At 42.6% G+C, this 26,108-nt stretch overlaps 4 protein-coding genes across 6 annotated transcripts; 1 reads left to right on the top strand and 3 right to left on the bottom strand.

The window, feature by feature from the left end:
- Positions 1 to 1,001: 1,001 nt before the first annotated feature.
- On the bottom strand, positions 1,002 to 1,991 carry LOC140992381 (trace amine-associated receptor 13c-like). The gene has a single exon (XM_073462694.1). It carries the CDS (start codon positions 1,989 to 1,991, stop codon positions 1,002 to 1,004), a length of 990 nt encoding a protein of 329 aa, XP_073318795.1.
- Positions 1,992 to 3,509: 1,518 nt separating this feature from the next.
- Positions 3,510 to 4,499, bottom strand: LOC140992301 (trace amine-associated receptor 13c-like). Its single transcript, XM_073462605.1, has one exon. The coding sequence runs from the start codon at positions 4,497 to 4,499 to the stop codon at positions 3,510 to 3,512; it is 990 nt and encodes a 329-aa protein (XP_073318706.1).
- Positions 4,500 to 6,665: 2,166 nt separating this feature from the next.
- Positions 6,666 to 14,151, top strand: hemk2 (HemK methyltransferase 2, ETF1 glutamine and histone H4 lysine). 2 transcript variants are annotated; one of them, XM_073462189.1, is made up of 7 exons: positions 6,666 to 6,751; positions 11,452 to 11,538; positions 11,639 to 11,729; positions 11,818 to 11,901; positions 11,979 to 12,120; positions 12,457 to 12,559; positions 13,304 to 13,391. In XM_073462189.1, the coding sequence occupies exons 1-7, from the start codon at positions 6,744 to 6,746 to the stop codon at positions 13,305 to 13,307; spliced, it is 519 nt and encodes a 172-aa protein (XP_073318290.1). In that variant the 5' UTR covers positions 6,666 to 6,743; the 3' UTR covers positions 13,308 to 13,391. The 2 variants fall into 2 exon arrangements, with proteins under 2 accessions (XP_073318290.1, XP_073318289.1); XM_073462188.1 differs by lacking the exon at positions 6,666 to 6,751 and adding an exon at positions 10,148 to 10,655 and having other exon boundaries at positions 13,304 to 14,151.
- On the bottom strand, positions 12,890 to 25,457 carry gart (phosphoribosylglycinamide formyltransferase). 2 transcript variants are annotated; one of them, XM_073462186.1, is made up of 23 exons: positions 25,390 to 25,457; positions 25,102 to 25,196; positions 22,985 to 23,134; positions 21,171 to 21,266; positions 20,920 to 21,094; positions 20,218 to 20,329; positions 19,538 to 19,606; positions 19,325 to 19,450; positions 19,154 to 19,241; positions 18,983 to 19,068; positions 18,738 to 18,906; positions 17,411 to 17,642; positions 17,043 to 17,137; positions 16,850 to 16,959; positions 16,174 to 16,372; positions 15,807 to 16,058; positions 15,405 to 15,557; positions 14,847 to 15,050; positions 14,624 to 14,764; positions 14,168 to 14,298; positions 13,765 to 13,906; positions 13,563 to 13,678; positions 12,890 to 13,476 (listed from the first exon to the last, which is right to left on the bottom strand). In XM_073462186.1, exons 3-23 carry the CDS (start codon positions 23,127 to 23,129, stop codon positions 13,291 to 13,293), a joined length of 3,027 nt encoding a protein of 1,008 aa, XP_073318287.1. In that variant the 5' UTR covers positions 23,130 to 23,134; positions 25,102 to 25,196; positions 25,390 to 25,457; the 3' UTR covers positions 12,890 to 13,290. The 2 variants fall into 2 exon arrangements, with proteins under 2 accessions (XP_073318287.1, XP_073318288.1); XM_073462187.1 differs by lacking the exon at positions 25,390 to 25,457 and having other exon boundaries at positions 25,102 to 25,215.
- Between the last annotated feature and the right edge of the window lie 651 nt (positions 25,458 to 26,108).

The following is a 26,108-nucleotide window of genomic DNA, read 5'->3' as shown; positions in this document are numbered from 1 at the left end:
ATTTAATAACCTTTCCAAACCATTATGATTCGCAGGCTTACGAGACCTGAAATGAGAGAAGGCCTGCCTTACAGTTAAGTCTATAGACATAGAGGCAAAATTCAGATGAGTATACCAAGTATAAATATAAAGTGGGTGTGAATGAGTATTTTTTAGTGAATTCTTATTTGATTTGATTATTCACAGAGAAAAACTTTTGCACACCTGTGGATCGACAGGTGTGTAGTAGAGGACCAAAGGTCGACAAAGTCAGAACAAAAGACTCCTGCACACTGTCTTCTTCACTTGCAAATATTGTTTCAGTACACAGTCTTTCATCAGGTTATAAAACCTGAAAAAAGACATTTTCCCTGATTGCAAGTGAAGAGTACAGTGTGAAGGCATTTTTTTTCATTCTGTTTTTGAAATTTCACTTTTTGCATGGACGTTATTCAGATGCTACACAGATTTGACAAGGATGACAAGAAGTGAAAATTTCAGGCTTTTATTTTATTCATGTCAGGAAATAAAACACAAAACAGCACAGTGATGTTTTTAGCACAGCTTGAAAGACAAGTGGGTCATAAAAGTTATGTTAGAACACGTTGATATTGATTTTTTTTAAATACAGTATCTTGACTTATGGAGATTTTGCTCAGTATAAAACTAACTAAGGTAATGAGGAAGTAGAGAAACTAAAAAAGTCAGGCCCCCTGTTGAACAAAGACGTCACAATATATTGGCATGCATTAGTTAAAAAAACATTGATAAGACATGCATATAATTGTCATTGCACATGTGGTCAGTGGTAGTTAAACCACTCACATGTACAGTATCTATGTATAAGCAAAGTATTATGTTGTCACATTTTCAGGTTTCTTGTTTTTTATGACAGTCACGTAAAGCACACAGATGAAATGAAAAGAACTGCACCAAAACATTCAAGTCATCGATAATGAAAACATGCCAGAAAATCCTTTAGTATTTATCATCCTTCATGTATGTATCAATTTCAGTCCTGTCTACAAGATCTTGAGCTCCCGGGAGTGAGTCTGCAGTATTCTGAGGGTGACAATGAGTTTGATAGCTTTCCTAAACCAGGGGTAGAAGAGAGCATAGATCAGAGGGTTCACACAAGAGTTGGTCAGAACGATCCAAGACAACACCGCAAAGTATGACGAACTGTTTGAGGTGTCCGCACCTGTGAAAGCGGGATAGTAAAACGGACAGAAACTCATCAGAAACACAGCTATCACAATCCCAAGAGTCCTGGCTGCCTTCCTCTCTGATTTTTTAGCAACTGGAGCTGCTCCCACAGTGGTGGCAGCAGTCTGCAGCCGAATGACACGCACCTGAGACACAGCAACCACAAACACCCTCATATAGAGAACAACCATGACAGTACAAGGCCCGACAAAGGTCATAAAGAGATCAACAGTTCCTGAGATGTGGCTGATGACCGCCACACACTCCCCGTGGCAGGAGCTGAACCTGTCCGGCTGCCCTAAGTGTCCCATCAGAATGCACCCGTTGTAGATAATTGAACAAGCCCAGCATACACAGATTGAAATTTTAACTCTGCTAAGTGTGATCTTGGAGGAATAGAGCAGTGGGTCACAGATAGCCAGATATCTGTCTATGGATATGAGCACCATGTTACCTACAGAGACAGAGACCAGACAGTAAGAAACAAAAGGAGTCAGAGCACACATGAGCCTCCCCAGCAGCCAGCATGTCACTATGTAGCGGAGGCCCTCGATGGGCATCACCAGCAGCCCCACCACCAGGTCGGACACAGCCAGGGAGAGAAGCAGGGTGTTGGTCGGGGTGTGAAGCTGCCGGAAGTGGGAGATGGAGATGATGACGAGCAGGTTGAGTGTCACGGTGAGCAGAGAGATGAAGGCCAGCAGGGTGTAGAGTACTGCAGTCTCAGAGCGGGGTCGAAGCAGCAGCTTCCTGCAGGAGGAGTTGAGGTTGGGAAAGCAGAGCAGAGGGCCCTCAGCACCGTCCATCAGGAAGGAGAAGAGATGCAACTCCCCATCAGAAAGCTGATTTATCCTCCTCTAGCCTGCTGTTCCGCCTCTCCAAACACCTTATGGATGATGCAACATCTCTCCCTCTTCATCATCTTCATCACTTCCCCCCTCCCTAAACTTTTATTGTATTGATCCCAGGTTAAATTGTGTTGATCTTTAGGTACGTATGGGTGGTAGCAAGTAGTTGTATAATCTGTTTTTTTTTCAACAAGTAGCTATGAACAAGTCCTTTTTTGGTATATACCTTTACAACCTGAAAAGTCGATCAACAAGGATTTTAAGCAACGTTAGTAATTAAAGCACTTGAATGTATTAAACTAAATGGAATTGAACATCACAATTGTGTCTGTGAAATACAAGTTGTGCCATCAGTTTCCAATTAGTGAGAATTTGATCCTAATGAATTGGTTTTAAAAAGAGGAACACAAGGTGGTAGAATGCTTTAAAGTATGGGAATGAGGATTTTGGTGTATTTTGTAGGTCTAAAGGCCGAAATCTTTCTGCTGTACAAAGAGGCAGAAAGCACCTTCTGCAGTAAACTGATCTCTCATCACCCCCATGTGGCTACAGCCAGAATGTGAATGCCTTGTGACTGTGGCCCAATTCAACTGATTTGCTGAGATTTATTTTATCAAGAATAGGTTGATCTGTTCAGCAAATTCATCTTTTACATTTTATTTTAGTTTTTACAGATTTATACCTAAGGCATTTTCCTGTATACTCAAATGTTTTCTAACTATTTTCAAATCATTGTGATTCACAGGCCTGATTCACACAGACACCTGGGCGTAGCTCTCACATTGGTAAGTCTATGAAGGCAAAGTGATAATTCAGAATATAGATGTGATTATGTAGTATTACACTCATTGTACATGCACATTATATATGTTTACTTGGTGGGGCAAAACCTGTTTTTTGCATTTTGTTGCTAGAAATACCAAGTTTTTGTGTTTTCGCCTCACAACCAGTAAGTTGGAGGGAAGACAGGAAGTGCATTTGACAGCAGTTCAGTGTTACAGTAGATTGAACATGGCAGAGATAAAGACCACACTGGTTGGATTATTTTTAATAGCACAGCTGACAAGAAAGGTAATAAAAGATGCAGTACAGCGCTGAACAGTAGTGCCAATAATGACAATTTGGAACAGAAAAGTAAAATTTCCACTGAAAGAAAATTACCAAAGAGATACAAACCACTAGATAATTGACATTTTACTGTTTCTATCTTCATATTTGCATGTGTGATATTCTTTTGCTGTCAGACACAAAATCTGTGCATGCAGTGTTTCATTCAAGGTGAATAGACAGACATTTGCAGTGAGAGGTCACTGGTTAATGTGCTTCACCCAGGAATGAGGTGTGTATTTATGAGAAAAAGCTCTTTACAACACAAGTGTGTGACAAAATTTGGCCCTGTAAGAGGGTCTGTGATGATTGACCAGAGATGAAACAAAAAACTAAAAAGTGCCTGAACACTGATCATTTCAGTCCTGTCTACAAGATCTTGAGCTCCCGGGAGTGAGTCTGCAGTATTCTGAGGGTGACAATGAGTTTGATAGCTTTCCTAAACCAGGGGTAGAAGAGAGCATAGATCAGAGGGTTCACACAAGAGTTGGTCAGCATGATCCAAGACAACAGGGCATAATAGGACAAGCTAGTGGAGGTGTCCTCACCAGCGAGAGCGGGATAGTAATATGGACAGAAACACATCAGAAACACAGCTATCACAATCCCAAGAGTCCTGGCTGCCTTCCTCTCTAATTTTTTAGCGGTTGGAGCTGCTCCTACAGTGGTGGCAGCAGTCTGCAGCCGAATGACACGCACCTGAGACACAGCAACCACAAACACCCTCATATAGAGAACAACCATGACAGTACAAGGCCCGACAAATGAGAAGAAGAGATCTAGCATGCCTGAGATGTGGCTGATGACCACCACACACTCCCCGTGGCAGGAGCTGAACCTGTCCGGCTGCCCTAAGTGTCCCATCAGAATGCACCCGTTGTAGATAATTGAACAAGCCCAGCATACACAGATTGAAATTTTAACTCTGCTAAGTGACATCTTGGAGGAATAGAGCAGTGGGTCACAGATAGCCAGATATCGATCTATGGATATGAGCACCATGTTGCCTATGGAGGCAGAGAGCAGACAATAAGAAACAAAAGGAGTCAGAGCACACATGAGCCTCCCCAGCAACCAGCATGTCTCCATGTAGCGGAGGCCCTCGATGGGCATCACCAGCAGCCCCACCACCAGGTCGGACACAGCCAGGGAGAGAAGCAGGGCGTTGGTCGGGGTGTGAAGCTGCCGGAAGTGGGAGATGGAGATGATGACGAGCAGGTTGAGTGTCACGGTGAGCAGAGAGATGAAGGCCAGCAGGGTGTAGAGTACTGCAGTCTCAGAGTGGGGTCGAAGCAGCAGCCTCCTGCAGGAGGAGTTGAGGTTGGGAAAGCAGAGCAGAGGGCCCTCAGCACCGTCCATCAGGGAGGAGGAGATGCAGCGATGAAGTGGGGCAAGACAAATGGTTAAATCCTCTGACAGACATCATATTTATCTTCCTCCGAGATCACCCTCCTGTTTGTCAACCCTAAGAGATGATGTCATCTCTGTCCCTCATCTTCAACGTCATTACCCCCTCCACCACTTATCTCCCTGTATTATCCTTTTACATCTTAAATAAGACTTCAACTAATGGCTTTATTAATGTTTAATAAATTAGTAAAGTATATTTTATATTGTAAGAATAAGCCAAGAATAAGAACATTTTTGAGATGCCAGGTTGTTAAAAATCTCTTGTACATATTCCTGTAGAGCCCCATACCATTCAATTCATCATGCAGGAATACTCCCTGAATCCTTTTTGACAGCTTGTAGAGAGCATTCTGATGAAAATAAGTTAAGACTTTAACAGGCTTTTTCACTGGCTTTTGTATTGTCTAATTAGTCAATAGTTTGCAGTTTTAGATATTAGCAAGCCATCCATAAAGGGATTTGGGTGTCTCATTGAAGAGCTATCTAATAAGACAGCAAGTCTTTCTAATCCAAATTTGGCAACAAAGAGTTCAAAAAATGCATTTCGACAGACAAGTACGCTCATTTATTTTCCAAGACTTAGCGGAGAAATCAATACCACTCTCATGAAATAACAAGCCGGACTCTATTGAAAGGTACCAGTCCATCCGGCCAGCCATTCATCACCTTATGCTTATCCTGGGTCAAGTTGTGTTGTGTCAGCAGGCTAAGCAGGGTATTCCAGATGTCCCTCTCCCCAGCAATGCTTTAAAACTCCTCCAGTGGTCCAAGGTAGTCTAAGGCCAGATGAGATATGTAACCACCTCAGCTGGGTCTATTCTGAGCTCTGTCCGGATGTCTGAGCTCTTCACCTGTTCTCCAAGGCTGAGCCCAGCCACCCATTTTGGCTGCTTTAATCCGCGATGATATACATTTGGTCACCACCCAAAGCTCATGGCCATAAGTGAGAGTTGGGAACATAGATTGACTGGTAAATTGAAAGCTTTTGCCCTCTGGCTCTTCCCTCATCACCAAGATGGACCGGTGCAACACCAGCATTAATGCTAGCGTTGGCCAAACTACCTTACCATCTCATGCTCCATTTTCCCATCACTTGTGAACAAGACCCTGAGTTACTTAAACTCCTACGTTGTGTGTAGGAGCTGGCTCCCCAACCATGGCCTCAGTGCTGACCTTCATCACGGCTGCTTTACACTCAGCTGCAAACCACCCCAGTGTCTGCTGGAAGTCACAGACCGAAGAAGCCAACAGAACCACTCCATCTGAAAAAAGCAGAGACATGGGACAACCCTGGTGAAGTCTAGCAACGGCTGTGGTACCCCATACTCCCTAGGGGACATGGTCATAGGCTTTCTCCAAGTCCACAAAACACATGTAGACTGGATGAGCAAACTCCCGTCTACCCCCTGAGCAATCCAGCAAGGGTGAAGAGCTGGTCCACTGTACCACGACCAGGAAGGACTCTGCATTGTTTCTCTTGAATTCAAGGTTTGACAATCGGTTGGAGCCTCTTTTAGGCCTCCAAAGATTTGCCACCTTAGTGTTGTGAAGGGGTTTGTGTGTCCCTTTGATCCTGGGGGTTGTGTTGTAGGGGCAGTAGCTTCTGGTATGGTTTTCTAAGGCAAATTGGTCTCAGGGGGGTCCAGACTAAGAGCCCCTCTTCGCCTGCCACCTGGGCATCCTGATCCCTGGCATTGCAGTCTGGTTGTAGGAAGGGGAAGGAACTGGAGCTGGTGTGGGACTTGGAGTGGTACCAAATAGATATAAAGAGTGCAGCTTCTGGAACCAAACTCCTGGATAGGGGCTAGACTATCTCCTTTTCCGGAGTTGCCCAGGGGTAGAGGAGCACATGCACAAGGTTCAATAAATTTGAACCTTGTCTCCAGTCACCTGACACCATTTCTTAAAAACCTTGGATTCAAGAGTGCAAACTTGTTCATATTTATTTGACTTAACCCTTAGTAAATATGCTGGTTAAACTTGACAAAGTGTGCTTTTATTTTGTGTTTTGAATGACTCCAACCTTCAGACACTCTCGCACCTCGAGACTGGATGAGCAGCAGCCAGGATCCTGCTCTAAACGTATCAGGCCTCAATGACCCTCCTTCATTAGGCCCTTACTGCAGCTCAGCAACATGGCAGACAATTGATACATCTCACTGAAGGCCAAGGACCATCGGACCACCATCTTGGATGAAAAGGTATTTTCCATCATAAAGAAGCTCAGAGCTAATGGGCTCTATCTTACGCTTGGCGCAAAGCCGCACACAGCGCAAGTGTCATTGCTAGTATCAGACTGACGCAGTTGTCATTTTCACACCCAGTGCCCGCATTGTGTAAATAGCAAATGCGGCCCCCTGTGCGCCCCTGGGCATGTTGGTCTTAAAATGAGGTGTGGTCAGGCGTACTGATGGCGGATTGCTATCTTGAGGCAGCGGAAAGTGACAGTGCCATAGACCAACAAAAAGCTGCTATTTCAAGGATGCATTAGATGCACCTACACAGGCAGATTCACCATACACTCCGATTTTATGATTTGAGAGGCTGCTTTCCAGTATTTTAAACATGTCATTGTAACAAATATCGTTTAATCAGCAAAACTGAAAGCTGTAGTTACAAACTCTCCAAAGGGAACGAGTCAGGAGTTTTAAATAATCAATGATGTCTATCAGCTGTTCCTTGACCGCAAATGCGCATGTTAACGTAGAGATACACATGTCACTTCTGCCGCTGGAGGATTGCTGCAGGTAATGTCATTAATATTTTCCTCATTAAGGACATATTTCTCCCCTCTCATCACACCCGTTATTGATCGGGATGATACTTTTAATGACCCGTCCCGCTTGACCCACGGACTTAGAGAGCACACACAGAGGGACGCAGCGGCGCTCCTCCTCCTCCTCAGTTTAATGTCAGTGCATTTTTTCATATGCAGTCAAACAGAGTTGTTGATGGGACAGATGATTGTGAAACGGTGAGGCAGAGGGTCCAGCAGCAGAAGATCACATCCCTTTCCCTCAGCGAAGACGAGTGACACTGTTTATTATGCTCCAGGAATTTGAGCCGACGCTCGGATTAGTTTGATTTATGTTCTGCCCAACGACTAATTCAGAGTGTAAAGACCCCCTCTTTGTGCTGCCCAGATTATCCACCGTTTAACTAGCGAAATGGACTTGGACACGGCCTAAACGCACTAGCACGCTGCACTTTAGACCATGCACTATAGACTTAATAGGGCCCAATATGTACAAGATGTTGACATGATGGTGGAAAAGATATTGTTTTTGAGTCCCACAAAAAAATGTTGGTCAATGTCCATGCAGTAGACGATCCTGTATGTTAAATATTTTTCATGACATCAAGGGAAGGTTGCATCATTTTGGAAAACTTTTCCTTAGTTTGATTACCAAAGTTGTCATTTCACTTGTTTACCTGTTTTCATCATCACGGTTTGTTTTTTAACACCTCAGATTGGCTCGGTGCCTCTGTACTTTAGAGGTGTCACGTTCAAGAACTGGCTCTTCTGCTAATGAGACACGGCCCTCAGACATTAAATGTAATCGGTGCTTGTATTGCTGTGGTGTGAAAAGCTCTAATTTGATCTCAGAGGTATTGCTCTCTGTGTTTGTTTGCACAACTCCATGTGCTTGTTGTATGATAGATGTTACATCATGCATTATCCCTGTAGTAATGTAGAGGTGAGCAATTATGTTAATGGAAAATATCCACTTTAAGGCAAATATCAACAAAGGTTTTTATTTTGAATCACCAACCTCTCAATTACAAATATTTTTTATTGCAAAACAATGTTTCATTTATGTATTACATTTTTAATCCAAAACAAACATTGTTATATTTCATAATTACTTTTCCAAAGTCAGTATTTGAACTTTTGCAATTACAGTGATTATTTTTTTTAACAACTTGCCAAAACAATAATGATTAAAAAACTGTTTTTCAAAACAAAAGTGGAAATCCATGTTCACAAACTTGCCTTTAATTGTTGTTATTGCTTTTTTTATGCAGCAGTAGTTCTGTTAATTTATTCGCCCGGGGTCCAACATGGCTCCTTAATTTTGCTGAATGTGTATTAATAAACCAGAACTATTCATTTCCTTGTGTTGTCAGTTTGATATTGTATTCAGTGACCACTCGGTCTGTTATTTTGTCTCATTGTCATTATTTGTTTTGGCATTAATGACGCCATCAGACCATTTCTTCACTTTATTGTAGCTGTTTTTTGTCATTCACACCGCTTATTGCAACCTTTTAAACAGTAGATCTGAGCTCTTTTTTTAAAATTAAAGCAACATTTTGCAAGAAGTCGTATTGTTTTTGTGATTTGGTGCCACTGCATTTTCAGATCGCGATTCACTTTTACACCACTGAGTTAAACATGAACAGCTGTATACCTGCTTCTTATAATTACCTATCAAGTGCAACAACACAAGGCATAGTAAGCTGGCTAGAAGGACAACTTGGCCTTTTTTAATTTCCTGAAGCTTTCACCAATGAATGAAAACCAGTCTGAGATTTACTCCTGCTGAGCTTGGTTCAGATTTTAGAGTCCTCCTTGCTCCTTGCCGGCATCCTTTGTGGGGTGCCCCATTCCCCGGGCCTCAGAACCTCTTCCAGCGGGCCAGAGCTCCTGTGATAGAGGTGAAAACACTCACTTTTTTGATAAATATAATGATGAGCTTTTTTGACTAAACATCAAAAGCATTTGAAGTAGTTGCATTGTACCTATTCTGTTATCTCCTTTTATCTTGTATCTACTTTCCTATATAATTGTACGTTTAAACACTTTTCAGAAAAGTGCGGTGCAAATATAATAATAATAATTCTGTGTCCATAATTACTTTTACTTTTGATAACTTCAGGGACATTTAGCTACATATTTAACAGTCCCTTGACCCTCCTGGTAGTTTGCGCATCAGTTATTCTAATCTAAAGATACACACAGGAAATGCCACTTCAAAAATAAGTAGAAAAACAAGGAATACAGGGTGTTTCTTGCTTGTTGCACAATAATAAAATGATTTAAAAAATCAGCTAGTGGAGCAAATAAAAATTGTCTAAAAACGAGTCCTATTTATCTCACTGAAATGCTACCTTCTAGGTGATTGTGTCTTAAATGCAGTGAGACTACTGTACTATATGACTAGAAATTAGTCAAATATCCTTAGTAGTATTTTGAGTTTTTGCAATGTATATATTAAAATAACACCGATAGTTCTGCTGCATGGTAACTATTATGCTGAAAATACTTATGTACTTTTAATGCAGGGCTTTTCCTTGTAATTTATTTTATTCTGTTGTTTTGCTACTTTTAAGAAGCCAAAATAGTTCAGTAAATAATCTTAATATAGGGAGTCATAAATATCAAAAGGTCTGTGATAACATTGGTACATAACAATGTGAGTATTACAGGAGAAACATGTTTTATTAAAATGTCTATTTTTTAACTTATAACCAAACATTTTAGGTCTGAACGATTAAAAAACTCACTTTGAAACACATTCAGTCCAGTTTCAACGTCACACTGATGCGTCCCCGGCAAGGAAGGGGTTAAGTGACGTCGGCGTGACGTCAGTTGTATACACGGAAGTGGGTCGTGAACGAGCGCGTATGGACGCAGACCTAGCTAGCTTTAATTTGCTGCTTTTACAGAAAATATCAGCGGTATTTTTGAATACACTTGACCGAAGCGTTTTCCAATAACGCGGCGTCAAAGTCCGTTAACGCGACCGACAATGTTAAAGTAGATGTCGAGGAGCCAGGAGCACGTGCTGCCGGCTAGCGCTGCTGGTAGCTAGCTGTTAGCTAGCTGTTAGCTAGCTGTTAGCTAGCTGTTAGCTAGCTGTTAGCTAGCTGTTAGCTAGCTGTTAGCTAGCTGTTAGCTAGCTGTTAGCTAGCTGTTAGCTAGCTGTTAGCTAGCTGTTAGCTAGCTGTTAGCTGTGAAGGCAACATGTCTGCAGGTTATCCCACTCCAGCTTACTCTCACGCTGGAAGAGGAGACTTCCGGGATGTTTACGAGCCCGCCGAGGACTCTTTCCTGTTGATAGACGCTCTGGAGAAAGACGCAGAGAGGCTGCAGCTCATGAGGTCAGACACAGACATGTAACTAAGTACATTTACTCGAGTACTGCACACTTAGGCACAATACTTCATTTATAGTATAGTATACAGAAAATGGAAGGTGGTGCAATTTGGATATTGCACTTGGCCATATTGTGATTTCGACATTATTCCTCTTAAATTTAATGCACTAATTTCATTTTATCTGTAATTAATTTTAGATTTTTGTCTGTTGATTTTACAAAACAAACCCTGAAGGTCTCATTCTGGGTAATGATAGACTAATCCATAATCAAAACAATCATTAGTTGCAGTTCTCAACAAAACAATAGTAAAATCCTTTTTTATATTAATGCATAAGTAATAATAATCAAATGATATAATAGTATCAACTGTCACAGGGGACATTTTCCTGCTTTCAATACTTTAACCTGTAGCTTTACATGTCATGATGATAATAATTATAATTATACCTTCCATAACTAGAGTAACAAAGTGCTTCACAAACACGAACAAATAAAAGAAAGCAGAAGAACAATCAAATATAAAATCATAGTCAACAAATAAAACAACATATAGCTACAAGTCAAGATAAAATATTGTATAAAAGTAACACATTAAGTTACAAATCAAAGGAAATGCTAAACAATGAAAGTTGGTCTAGTTCCTCAGGTGAGCTCCTTCACAGGATTGGGGCCCTCACAGCTAAAGCCTGGTTCCTCTTGGTCCTCAGTCATTTTCCTGTTTGCATCACATATCTCCTGTAGTTCACCTGAATATGACCTCTGAATATTTAAATGTTAATTCTCTGCTGTTTTTCCAGCCCCTGTGTGTGTCTGGAGGTGGGCAGCGGCTCAGGAGTGGTGTCAGCGTTTCTGGCATCAGTGGTTGGACCTTCAGCTTTATATCTGTGAGTGATATAAAAAAAAGCAATATTTTCCAATGTCCAGCTAATTTAAATGTGCTAACGTCTTCATGTAAGGATGTATGAGTATGTGTTTATCTTTCAGCTGCACTGATGTCAATCCTGCAGCAGCACAGTGCACTGCAAAGACAGCGTCCTGTAATAATGTGTCCTTGCAGCCTGTCATCACATCCCTGGTGAGACTTTTACAGACACATTTCAGGTATTCACTTGCTTTATGTGCAATGACCTGAATGTTAAGGTGTTGTCCTCTCCCTCCTTTAGGTGGAGAGTCTTCTGCCCCGCTTAAGTGGCAAAGTGGACGTCCTTCTCTTCAACCCTCCCTACGTGGTCACACCCTCACAAGAGGTTGTTCAGCTCTGTACAAAAGGTTATCTTCGGTCCAGGGAGGAGGAGGAGGATATTAATGAGTGCTTCTGCTTCAGGTCGGCAGCAGAGGAATAGAGGCGGCCTGGGCCGGAGGGGAGCGAGGACGAGAGGTGACCGACAGATTTCTGCCCGCTGTAGCTCAGCTGCTCTCCAGTGAAGGGTTGTTTTACCTCATAACCATCGCTGAGAACGATCCAGGTGACTTTACTGCAGAGCAATATCTTGATATTATATCCTTATCATGATACAAGACTGTGTATCGTGCTACATTTTGGCTATTGTAACATCATGAGTGCATGTACTTGTGTGTTGTGTTGGTTAAAGCAGCTACGTGTAACAAGTATCAGTATTAAATTGTGATATTTGATAACCAGTTAAAATCTCCTTGTAGTACGTCTTAATCCAGCATTTAAATATCAAGATGTATCATGTGTCGACATACAAACTAAAGAGTGTAAAAGCCACATTGCTCAGCTCTAGTCTACTCGTGTCGTTGTGGATAACAAGTTCAGTCCTTTGTGTTTGTCTCACCAGAGGAGATCATCCGACTACTGGCCCAGCGTGGTTTGGTGGGAGAGTCAGTCTTGTCTACAAGAGCCAGAAATGAGAGGCTCTCTGTCCTGCGCTTCCATCGACAGTAACAAACATGGAACTTAAAAAATGCTCTGAAAGAATTTAATGAACTTTAAAATAAAAGTGACTGGAAAATGTTCTGGATATCACAGAATGATGATTAGAGCGCTGTGGGAATGAGGCCTAAAACACGGAAGATCAGATCACTTCCCTTTTCCTTGTCTCGCAGTAGTGTTTAAATACTAATTTAGTATTTAATAAGTTTTCAATTTTGTCAGATAGCTTTATTGGCTACAAAAATGCCGAATAGACCACCACATCTGGTAAGAAGTCGGCTGGGTGAAAGTACTAAGGCACCTCTCTACAATAATAAGACAAGTGCCACACAAGAAGGAGTCGTTGCATTCACTCATGCAGGTTTAATCATGAAATGACAGTTTCAGCTGTACAGACGTTCAAACATTCATGTTTCTACTAACATACTTGTTCCAGTTTACTTCCAGTGCATTTTTTATGGAATGTCGTTTCATTTTCAAGTATTGTGCTTCTTAATACAAAATGTTTGAAATTCTACTATATAATCTACATAATGTTCACAAGCTTTGAGCATCCCAAGAACAAATTAACCAAACTCTGGTTGTGGCAATCTGAAATAAAGGACAGTTTAAGAAAGTTAATATCTTGACCTCAGCTGATGCTTTTTAAAACATGAAATGTGTTTTCTAGCATCAGTCTTCTTTGTTAGTGTCTTGTAAACTGTTAATGCTGGTTCATGGCTGAGCTGATCTGTGTTCTCTAACTCTTCCAGGTGATGTGTCCGTCCTCTCCCAGCCGGATGGCTCTGCTGGCCACCAGCTCCAGAGCAGCGGGGAAGGCTCGGTGCTCAGCCTCTCTGATTCTGTCGCACAGGCTCTCCTCCGTGTCTCCGACCATCACGGGCACCGCCTCCTGCACGATGATGGCTCCTGCATCCACCTCTTCCTGAACACAGATGAACAAAACAACATCAGTGGGACTCGTTCAGTGAGAAACATCTCAGGTCTCAGCTCTGGGTTTGGATTACTTACTGCTACAAAGTGGACCGTGCAGCCAGCAACCCGCACCCCGGCCTGCAGAGCCTGCTTCTGGGCGTTCACACCCTTGAATGAGGGCAGCAGGGATGGATGGATGTTCAGGAGCTTCCCTGTGACATAAAAAAAACTCAGTCAAAGACCTTCCCGTGATCAAACAGATATTTAATAATGTAAGAAATGGAGTCTGTTTTCTCACCGTTCCATTTCTTGACAAAAGTCCCCGTGAGGATCCTCATGAAACCAGCCAGACACACCAGCTCCACCCCGAACTCTTCCAGCACGCGATCTATAGTGCCGTCAAACTCGGCTCTGCTCCCGTACAGTTTGTGGTCCACCACCTAAAGTTGGATTAAACACACAAACGACTGCATCAGCAGAACAGAGGCTTGTAAACAGCTGGATCTCCGTGTTTATTTTGTTCAAATAAATGCATAATGTTTTGCCTCCTCACAGCTCCACTACTGCAATGTTCATTTAACAGGTGTAAACTCGTTGTAACTGTACTTTTAAGGAGCTTCCAGCTACGAAATTGTGACTACAAATATTTAACTTAAAAATAAAAAGACCATAAGATCTTAAGAAATGATTATTTTTTTTACCCGTGTCTGGATGCCAGCCAGCGATGCTCTCTTCAGGCCCTGAACTCCAGGTCTGTTGGAGATGACCACCACAATCTCTGCTGAGCTGGACGGACGTTTGGCCTGCTCGATCAGCGCCTGCAGGTTGGTGCCTGGGACGGATACAGAGTTGTTGTGATGAGAAGATTGATACCACTTATGTCTGCCCAGTAAATACATAGCTGGAGCCAGCAGCTGATTAGCTTAGCATAAAGATGGGAAACAGACAGATAATTAGCGAGCCTGGCTCTGTGTGAAGGTAATAACGTGTGTCTAGAAGGACCACTGAAGCTCTCCAACATGTTGTCTTGCTGGTTTTATCTGTACTAATACACATGTTGTGGTGTTGCGGTGGTTTGTGGGTTTGCTTAGAAAGCTAATTTGCATATTCCCCAAAATGTGGAACTATTCCTTTAATGGAGAGAATCCCAACAACACCTGTTCCAGAGATCAGAACAGCGACTCTGGTCCTCTTATGTGGCGCGTTTCCATTCTGCTCAACGACCAGCTCTCCACTGGAGGCGGGTCCTGCGTTCAGCAGGCTGTGCTTCAGGTTTCTGACCACCACGGGTTCTGCACCTGCACAAAGAAAACAGAAAACATTATTTCCAGCTCATATTTCTTTAAATTCTGGGATCAAACTCATGTCTCAGTGTCTTACTGGGCTGTTTGTGTGCCAGTGAACCCACGATCCAGGCCTCTTCCTGAGCCTGAAGCTGGCGTAGGACCCTCTGAGCGTCCAGGGGGGACACCACCAGCACCGCCCCCAGGCCGCAGTTGAAGGTGCGGGCCATCTCCTCCTCGCTCAGACCCCCCTCCTTGTGGAGCCAGGAAAACACCGCAGGGATGCTCCATCTAGAGGCATCTGCATCAACACCAAGAGGAAATATTAATGAGGAGGAGCCTTGGCCTTGCATTTACAACAAAGTGACCTCTGCGTTTTCAACAGAGGGAGAGTGATCCCAGCTGGACTAGAATATGGAAAACACAAGCTGAACACTGCTGAATATGAGCAGAAGGCTGTTCATCCATGTTTACATTTGCATTGATGTCAATGTGTTCACGTCATACAACTGTATATATATGTTTGTCCAGGAAAAAAAACTTGTTTTTCCTCAGACTGCCATAAAAAAATAAAAACGCAGCTCCATCCAGAGGTAGAGGTTGTTGACGTCAACACATTTATATGCTTACATTGCACTGCATGCTTTCATCTCACCTAAATCGACAGCCAGCTCCTGAGGCAGCACCCGCGGGATGTTCTCCAGAAGCCCACCCCCTGTGATGTGAGCGTAGGCTTTGACGGCGCCGCTGCGAAGGATCGGCAGCAGCAGACGGCTGTAGATCTTTGTTGGCGTCAGCAGAACCTCGCCTGGTGGTTTCATCAAGAGTTAGAGTGACACGTAAAGATAGTACGGCTGCAACTAACAATTATTTTCACCTTCTGTGGAGTACATTTTCAATTGTTTGCTCTGAGAATGATCAAAATAATAGTGAAAAATCCCTCTGAAATGTCCCAAAGACCAAAATATTGTGCATAACTTGATAGAAAAAACAGAAAATGTCCACACTTAAGAAGCTAAATGTTGAAAAATGACCTTGCGACTTGAAGCCGACTTACCGACGGTCTGTCCTGACTTGCCAAAAGGAGCAGGGGAGCTGTAGCTGAGGTTGGCCTTCTCCAGGACTTTGCGGACCAGGCTGAAGCCGTTGCTGTGGACCCCAGAGGAGGCCACTCCGATCAGCATGTCCCCCTCTGCGATGTCCCCCAGCCTGGGCATCAACTCTCCACGCTCCACTGCTCCAACACAAAACCCAGCCAGGTCGTACTCTCCTGGAGCGTAGACGCCCGGCATTTCTGCTGTCTCACCACCTGGACCATAGATATGAAAGGAGGAAGGATCAAAATACTGCATCAAGAAGGGAAGTCAAGATCTTTTAGACGATAGAGACACATTATCATCATCATCATCATCAAATTCTCTTACCCAGCAGAGCACAGCCGGCCATCTCGCAGGCCTTAGCGATGCCGCCGACCACCGAGGCGGCCACGTCTACGTCCAGGCTTCCGCAGGAGAAGTAGTCGAGGAAGAAGAGCGGCTCGGCGCCTTGAGCCAGAACGTCGTTCACACACATGGCCACCAGGTCCTGCCCCAGGCCGCCGTGCTGGCTGCACGCCTGCGCGATCTGATATAGAAAAATTAATCTGGTGAACATTAAAGCTGCATGAGAAGAGACAACTTTCATGTGATATTCATGGTCACGTGAGGAAAGTTTTGTGTGTAAAATTTACCCAACAATGAGCTAAACCTCCTTCCAAATGTCCGTGAAATAATCCCGGATCTTCCACACTTCATGTTAATGAAATTTGTTTTTCTGTTCTGGGGTTTTAAGACGCCGGAGTCTAAGCCTTTGAATCCGTCTACACATAAGCACGTCCCCCCCTGCTGCGCCATTACTCCGGAGCTAAATTTGGATCCAGTTTTTGAATTGTTATTTCTCGGCCGATCTGGCATCAACCAAAGCCAATTTGGAGCGAGTCGAATACTTAATACCTCTGTTTGTTCCCGTTTGCTCCAGGACTCTGCCACATATTTGCACAATGACAACAAACAACAGCTTTCATATTCTCCTCCAAAAACAGGACGGACATGAATTCCCCACCTTGAGTTTGGTCCCCACTCCGTCTGTCCCAGACACCAGGATCGGGTCAATAAAACCTGCTGCCTTCAGGTCAAACAGGCCGGCAAAGCCTCCCAGTTCTGCGTTACACCCTGGTGAAAGAAAAACCCGTTACTGCTTCATTCATTCTTTACATCCTTTTCCATCCATCCTTTGTACGCGAGAATGAAGTTACCAGCTCGGGAAGTCGCCTTGGCCAGAGGCTTGATCATGTCCACCAGCTTGTTACCGGCAGCGATGTCCACCCCACTGTCCTTATAGGTCAGACCTCTGTCAGAGACACAGTGACACACCAGTCTGTGACCTTTACAGTAAGCCTTAAGGAGGCAGCTTTCAGTGTTAAACTCAGAAGGGATTTTCTGTTTTTTTAAAGCATGTTAAGTTTGATGATTTAAAGAAAAACTAAGACACTGGTGTTTCTTTAAGTGAAGTTTATTATTCATGAAGTTCGACATGATGAACCGTAAACAATTAAGTTGAAAAAACTACAAAAAGTACAAAAACGGAGGGAATGTTTCAGTGTTTGACTTTCACTTCACACACCTGTGTTTGTTCAGGTGAGCGATGGCCCGGTGGCCGATGTCGTGGCGGTACACGCTGCCCGGGAAGCCGACGGCCGCCACGCCCTGATTGGCCGCCTGCAGGGCCGTCTCCAAGGACGACCTGACCGCGGTGACGGTCAAGACCCGCCCGCCGCTGGAGACCACAGCTCCGTCCTTCAGGGCGGTGCCGGCGTGGAAAACCTGCAGCCCCATGTCCTGAACCTGAGACAGACCTGAGGACAGACAGAGACACAAGATACATGAGAAAGACTCATTATATCGATGTTCTTGTTCTGTTCTCATGTTTGACGTTACTGTTGTTGTTGCTGCCATATTCATTTTGTACACTTTTTCACCAATTAAAAAAGATTTTATTTGTGTTCAGTGTTCATTTAATTCTGATGGTGTTTTGTTTGGGGGAAAATTAAATCCTGGTGAAACCTGGTGAAGTGTGTGTGTGTATGTTTTGGCAGATAAACTGCTGTTCAGTGTCTTTTTTGAAAGACCAAAGAGAAATATATCTAAATCCAAGACAGAGTGGCTTTCAGACAATGTTTGATCCCATTAAAAAAAACATTCTTGTAGTATTATCTGGACAATTAGTGAATAAAGTTTGCTCAGAATCATTTTGTATAATGTTAACACTGAAAATAATCTACAATTAATCAATGAAAATAATTGTTGATAGCGGCCGTGAAACATGCGTTCATAGATTTCAATTCTGCTTTTACTTTCCCTCCAGATATATATAAAAAAAACATCCCATGAAAGAAAAAGAAACCAGTTGCCAGTCAGAAATGTTGGCAAGTGCTCAGAATAGAAAAGACTTTTTTCTACCTTTTCATACAAAAAAGCAGATTTTTTTTGTGTAATTAAAAGGTACATAAAAAACAACATATTACCTCTACAACAGGACACATGACAACACATTTACATAAAGACTAATAGGAGCTCATTAAGAAGAGCAGGGGGTTCATGATAATTAGCAGTGGTTAATGACAGATTAAAAAATAAAAAGGTGTGTTACGCTTGGTGAATATTAACACAAGTGCAAAAGGACATTTTCATAGAAGGAAGAAGAAATCAGACCCTCATGAATAAAATGTGTTTCACTCAGGGTGTCAAAGGGCAGTTACACAACAGACTTCACTGACAGCATGTTTCTTTCATCAGTCAATGCAGAAATACGTTTAAACAAATCTAACTCTCCTCTAAAGTCAAGGACTAAACTCTGAAAGTCTCTTAAGAAACTCTGACGCCCACTCCAGCTGTTCAGCAGCTTGAAGCAGCTTTGTTCGAGTTGTTACGCCTCTCTTCTTCCTGCGTACCTGTGATCTCCACTCCCTTCTTGTAAGAGCCGGGGTAACCGGCGCTGGCCATGACCACAGTGACTGCAGAGCTGTCCTGCTGCCACACGGGGGCGCTGGAGGCCAGTTTGCCACTGATGGTGTTCTGGATCACCTCGTACAGGTCGCTCTGCAGGAGCGGCAGCAGCACCTGGAGGAGACGCAGTACAGATTAATGTTTGTTTAAAGAGAACATACGGTGATTGATCAGAGTTCAGGAAGCCCACCTGACACTCGGGGTCTCCAAACCGACAGTTGAACTCGAGGACCTTCAGCCCCTGTTTGGTCAGCATCAGTCCAGCGTACAGCACGCCTGGACAGCAGCAAGACACGAGCTCAATAATCTGAAGCTAGAAACTCACTGTGAACATAAGAAGAGACAGAGACAGAGCACTTACCCACATAAGGAGTCCCCTCCTCCTTCATCCCGTCCACCGTCTTCTGCAGCACCGTCTCTCTGATCTCCTGCAGCAGCTCCTGGCTCACCTGCAGAGGCAGCAGAGTCATGACGAGCAGGAGCGACACAACACACCACCAAAAACTAGACGAGAGGTTGAGGCGGCGTGTACCTGAGGGGTGGGGCAGTAGGCCCCCATGCCGCCGGTGTTCGGGCCCAGGTCTCCGTCCTCCAGCCGCTTGTGGTCCTGCGCCGGAGGCATCGGAGACACCGAGGAGCCGTCGCTGAAACACAGACACTAAAAGACGAGGGGAGGAGTAACTCTGTCAGCTTCATGTTAATTAATACCTCAAGATAAAGTTAAAGAGTTCACTTAATGACTCACAGACACTTCTTCTCCCTCCAGAAGCTCTTCAACCACCACCGTCTCCCCCGCAGATCCAAAGGCTCGGTCCTGCAACGCACAGATGAGGGGACTCAGAACTGGGAAGGTCTCAAGCAGACATTAATGTTATCGCGATACTGGAATCGTGAAGCTCCATTTCAATGCCTTCAAAAATATGAAAAGCTGTAACCAAACACTAGAAATGATCTTTAGGTTGGCGTGTTTGTCCTTCAGGTACTCATTAACACTGCTCTGTTGCATCGCCTGCATACGAGCATGCTTATATCCTTTGCCTTTATTTGAAGTATTTCCAGACAGCACTCCTGCTGTGTTCTTCATGAACTTTCACACAGAAGAGCTCGACTCATTTTGACAAAAATAAAATCGGAAGATGGATAAATTAAATTTAATTAATACACTTACCCTGCAGACAATCTGTGCATAATGTTTTACTAATATTAAGTAACAGCTTGCTGGTCAATAGTTGGGGAGGGAATTATGGTTCCAGCCTCAAAACATACTGTACTGACACATTGTCTCAGTCCGTTTAGCATAAATCTATTCTACTGGGACTGATCTGTGGTCAGCAGCCAGATCTCAACGTTTTATTTAACTTCAGTGAAACATTTTCTTTCCTCTCCTCATGAATACGATTACAAAGGATGAGAGATGTCTCCAACCTTCATGATGTCCATCACAGCCTGACAGGCCTCGTCCTGGTCTCGTGCCACGATGACTCCCTTCCCTGCTGCCAGCCCGCTGGCCTTCACCACCAGCGCCGGGAATTCGGCCCTGGAGACCCCCGAACGATGAAATAAAGTCAGTTATATGCAAACTCTTTCCATGGGAAAGCACATCTGGAACAGATGCTGCGCGGCTGATATGGAGCATAAAATGTTTTTTTGTGGACCATTTAACATTTGTAGCGCGCAATATTGTTTGCTTGGGATCCATATGGATGGAGGCTGTCAGAATGTGGCAGCTGTTGTTCTGCCCAAAGATGCTTTATAGGAACAGAGAAATGACTTTCACTGAGGAGGAGGGATTCTGGAAAAGTTACTACTTTGTTTATGGAGGACTGGTTTCTGTGACTTCTGTGAGGGCGCTCTCATATGAAAGGCAATCATCACATCTTAGATCATTAACTCATGAAACCATCTGAGGAACAAAACTTTCATTTTCTATTACAGAGAAACTTTTGTCTGTTTAATGGCTCTGAAAACAAAACTGCAGCGACTTTCCTGCTGCAAAACAAAACTGATAAAAATGTTATTGCCTGTGAATCGAACATTCAACACCTTATTCCCTCTGATAATTACTTCATTATGTAAGACAGTGTCCCTGTACGTCCTCGTGCACAAGTACATATAAACTTTACTGACGTGCGGATGTAGTTGCAGGCCTCCTGGGCGTCGGTGAAGGAGCCGTAACGAGCCGTGGGGATGCCGTGACGCTCCATGAAGGCCTTGGAGAAGCTCTTGCTGGCCTCCAACTGAGCAGCTTTGGCGGACGGGCCAAAACAGGGAACTCCTGCCGCCGTCAGGTCGTCCACCATACCTGCAGGAGACCATAAAGTTCAGGCAAAGAGACAACCATATGAAAGAGTTACTGTAACATTATGGAGCTCATTTACCTGCTGCCAGCGGCACCTCCGGTCCGACCACCACCAGCCCCACGTGATGATCCTTGCAGAACTGAGCCAGGATGGTGTGGTTACTCACCGACACCTCTGCATGGACAGACACAGTTACACTCTTCAGCTGCATATTTAATATGTGCTATTAAGACAATTATGTTCTGAGGAAATTGTTAAAGCTAGCTTAGCATAAAGACTGGAATCAGGAGGAAACAGTTAGCTTAGCTCCACCTAAAGGCAACAAAATCCACCTAGTAGCACTAAAGCTCCCTGATTGATTGAGGTCATTTCTGACTTTTCTGGGGTTAATTTCTGACTTTTCTGGGGGTAATTTTTGACTTTTCTGGAGATAATTTCTGACTTTTCTGAGGGTAATTTTTGACTTTTCTGAGGGTAGTTTTCTGACTTTTCTGGGGGTAATTTCTGACTTTTCTGGGGGTAATTTCTGACTTTTCTGGAGATAATTTCTGACTTTTCTGGAGATAATTTCTGACTTTTCTGGGGATAATTTCTGACTTTTCTGAGGGTAGTTTTCTGACTTTTCTGGGGGTAGTTTCTGACTTTTCTGGTGGTAATTTTTGACTTTTCTGGAGATAATTTCTGACTTTTCTGAGGGTAGTTTTCTGACTTTTCTGGGGTTAATTTCTGACTTTTCTGGGGGTAATTTTTGACTTTTCTGGGGGTAGTTTTCTGACTTTTCTGGGGTTAATTTCTGACTTTTCTGGGGGTAATTTCTGACTTTTCTGGAGATAATTTCTGACTTTTCTGAGGGTAGTTTTCTGACTTTTCTGGGGGTAATTTCTGACTTTTCTGGGGGTAATTTCTGACTTTTCTGGAGATAATTTCTGACTTTTCTGGAGATAATTTCTGACTTTTCTGAGGGTAGTTTTCTGACTTTTCTGGGGTTAATTTCTGACTTTTCTGGGGGTAATTTTTGACTTTTCTGAGGGTAGTTTTCTGACTTTTTTGGGGGTAATTTTTGACTTTTCTGGAGATAATTTCTGACTTTTCTGGAGGTAATTTTTGACTTTTCTGAGGGTAATTTCTGACTTTTCTGGAGGTAATTTCTGACTTTTCTGGGGGTAATTTTTGACTTTTCTGGAGATAATTTCTGACTTTTCTGGGGGTCATTTTTGACTTTTCTGAGGGTAATTTCTGACTTTTCTGAGGGTAGTTTTCTGACTTTTCTGGGGTTAATTTCTGACTTTTCTGAGGGTAGTTTTCTGACTTTTCTGGGGTTAATTTCTGACTTTTCTGGGGTTAATTTCTGACTTTTCTGGGGGTAATTTTTGATGTTTTCTGGCTTTAATGATGAACACATACCAGTGATTTTTACATCTCCTAGACAGAGAAGGCAAACCCACCATATTATAGAGTGGTGGTATTGTAGCTGTAACCGGTAATACATTTCAATATATATTTCAGTTTCAAGCACTTAATCCAAATTCAAGCCTTGAAAACCCTACATTAAAATTCAAGTGGTTTATAGGATTTCCAACACCCACACATGTCCTGTTCGTATGAAGCATACAGACACTGATCCTGTCACTAACTCTCTGCAAGGAAGCGAATAAGTATATTTCTCAAAATATCAAACTGTGAATATCTGCTTATATTTCAGACATTTAAATATATCTACTTTTTGAAAAATAAACTTCTATTTTACAACAACTAAGACAGACATGCATTTCACGTCAGATGTATTTATTTTAAAAGGAGTAAGCAGTGGGTTATTGTTTGCATTTGTGGAGGGACTGGCTTGTTATACGCACCTCATGGAGGTGAAATGAAAAGACGGTGTTAGTATTTACCAGAGTTGCTGATCTTCCCGCAGCTGGCCGTGCCTGCGTTACCCGGGGCAACCAGGACCTGCTGAACCTGCGACGACTGGGCCAGCTTCCAGGCCAGCGCATGCTCCCGTCCACCGCTGCCAACCACCAGCACCCTCTCTGCCATCGTACCTGAGCGACGAGAAGAGTCAAGGTGATTCAAAGAACAGCCAGCACTTGTCATTCTTTAACCGTCCGTAAAGCATCCGTTTAATTGCATGCAAACATTGACCTATAACGAAAAGAGTTCCCTAAGCCGTGAGGAAGCGGTGACCTTTTCTCAGGCCCGGGGTCTTATATTATCTTGTAACGCCACACTAACACGGATCCAATCAGCTAGAACAAAAACACAAGTCAACAATTAAATAGCGTGGTCGCCAGGCGAGGCCAAATCACCAGCAGCTGCACACAGTGGCTCATTTGCATGGAAAAACAAAGCCATTATCAGGTTGATATACAGTTAGCCTCAGTTTGGTGCTGCAGTTATTCTGCTGTCTCTGTCTCCGGGTGTTTCATTTACCGAAGCCAACGACTGGATCACTTATTTATGCAAACCAAAGTCTATTTTATTCTTTCACATGTAAGGAAAGATATTAGAGATATACAAACGCCTGTAAAGACCTTTTCTTGTTATATTTACTGAGGATTCTTTAATAATTAATTTAAAAAGGTGCACTTTGTAGTTTTGTTTATATGTGGCGGACCCTGCCACCTTTCTAGCTTCGAACAGTGTTCTGGGGACCTTATTTTTCCTCTGAGAACAGCTTGTTTATTCACTTATGGAATAAAGAGTTTGTATTATTACATCATTGATATTGTAGTTGTTAAAAGTCTGAGTTTGAATTTCTCCTCCAAAACTACATAGTGCCCCTTTAAGAGGATGTCAAACTGAAAAGGAAAATTAAGTTAAACATGATATGCAGTGTCAAAAATTTTAATTCAATCATCGGAAACCGCATGACGCACATTTGGATGAAGTTAATCTCATCACTTGGATGAAAACCAGAATGATTTGACCGGTTTCGGGGCTTCTTTGTTGTCTCAAACTTCTTAAAATAGACAAAAAAGACCCTAAATATCAACTTTTAGCACTATAGGTGTTAAAACTTTCACATAAAAAAGAGCCAAAAAAAGGAACATAAAGACTCGAACAAACCAGGGTCAGAGTTCAAACCACCCCGACCCGCGGTGACCTGAACCCTTGACGATTGTGCAACGGCACAGTGCAGATAGATTGTCTAAAAGCTGCATTGATTTGGCGCTGATACAGTACAAAGGGGTGAGTGTTGCACAGCATGAGAGGTGCACATGTTCCACTATTAGTCCAATCACTGGCTTTGATTGGACTCACTCGCTCATGTGACTCACATGTCAAGACAGCAAATCAAAGGCATGACGCTGACAATGCAGGATTATAAGACCATTTAAAGGAGCACTACGTAGTTTTGGAGAAGAAATTCAAACTCAGAATGATGCATTTTTTTCCATAACTGAATAAACAAGCTGTTCTCAGAGGAAAATAAGGTCCCAAGAACACCGTTTGAGGCTGGAAAGGTGGCAGGGTCCGCCACATATAAACAAAGTAAAATAGTAAAACTAAGAAAGCTTGTTTAGGTTTAAAAATCTTTCTCTTCTGATTAAAATGTCCTCTCAAAAACTACATGGTGACCCTTTAAAGACAATTGTGCAATATGTAGGTGTCGACATTTTACTTGTACACCATGTTACTAGAATTTAAACATCAATAAGCAGCCAAAACCAGGTTTTTCCTGTGTCTATCTTGAGGAAAAGATGTCAAATAAGCAAATACAAGCATTTCACTTGCACTTTGTAACATCAACATGCACTTTTTCTGCAGTTTAACAGAGGGATGGTGCTGTCTACATCCTGAAATCTGCTCCAAAAATCACAAAAACTGAAATATTTAATTCATTTATTCAAATTAACTTCAATTCATTTCCTGTACAAGCTTGTACAGCGTAAGAAAACTGCATTTCTTCTGCTTTCACATGAAAATAATAACTTTTCATGACTAACTTCTTATTATTTTTAGCAGCTTTAGCACCTGAACATCTGGCATGCTGTGTTGAGACACTCACCTGTGTGTTGAGTGAATGAGTGAAGCGGGAAATAGCCGGAGCCCAGGTGAGGACAGCAGTCCAGAAGAAGTGTGTCTCTGCTCTCAGCCTGCAGACTGACCGTGGATGCAAACTGTTATCACACACACAGACACACACACAGACACACACACACACCACGTGGATCCAATATATCACCGTGATGTGCTTATTAGCCAGCTAGCTGCTAGCAAAGTTAGCTAAAAGTGCGATATAGCTTTAAAACGCTCGACTTCACCGCTGTTTATCTGCTGTGTGTCTTGTTCTTACCTTTATCTGCTGACCAAGAAGTGATTTTTTGGACAAGTTTGGGTTTTTTTCCCAACTTCCGCGGGGTGTAGCTGTCGAGTGCATCATGGGAATTGTAGTTAATTAGCGATGCCTGGCGAAAATAAGTCTAAAATTACATTTTCACATCGTTTTCACGCCAGAGAAGAAAAACAGATTAAAATGTAATACTTTATGTTTATTTACAAATAATTACAGCAAGTTTACTGACAGGATTTTCTGCTTTTGAGGCTAAATTTGTCTGCTACTAGTTTTGTTCTTTTATTGTGAAAATATAAACAATTCCCAGTGATGGAGGAAGTATTCAGATCCTTCAAAGTAAAAGTAAAAAAAATGTTTCACTGTAAAAATACTCGAGTACTTAAAGTATACATTAAAAAGTAAGGATTTCAGTAGGTTGAGCTCATTTTTAACTATTTGTTAAATGAGAACAACTAAGATTTAATCCTCTTAAAGATTACTCAATAATTATTGTATCAATAGTTTGCTTTGTGAAAATGATAAAAGTAGTAGGGGTAAAAAAAATGGTTAAAAATAATTCAAAAGATAAAGCAGAAAATCAGCATATTTGTGAGGCTGGAAACATTACATGTTGGAGTTTTCATATATTTTGTGTGCAAAAATCTTAATTTTTAAAGTAACTAATAACTAATAATTGTCAATGTTTTCCTCTGAAATGTAAAAAAAAGTATAAAGTGTCA

The sequence above is a fragment of the Pagrus major genome, chromosome 24 (genome assembly GCF_040436345.1).
Source record: "Pagrus major chromosome 24, Pma_NU_1.0".
NCBI classification, from domain to species: Eukaryota; Metazoa; Chordata; class Actinopteri; order Spariformes; family Sparidae; genus Pagrus; species Pagrus major.
Note: the sequence above shows the minus strand (reverse complement) of the source record. Positions and strands in the feature narration are given on the sequence as shown.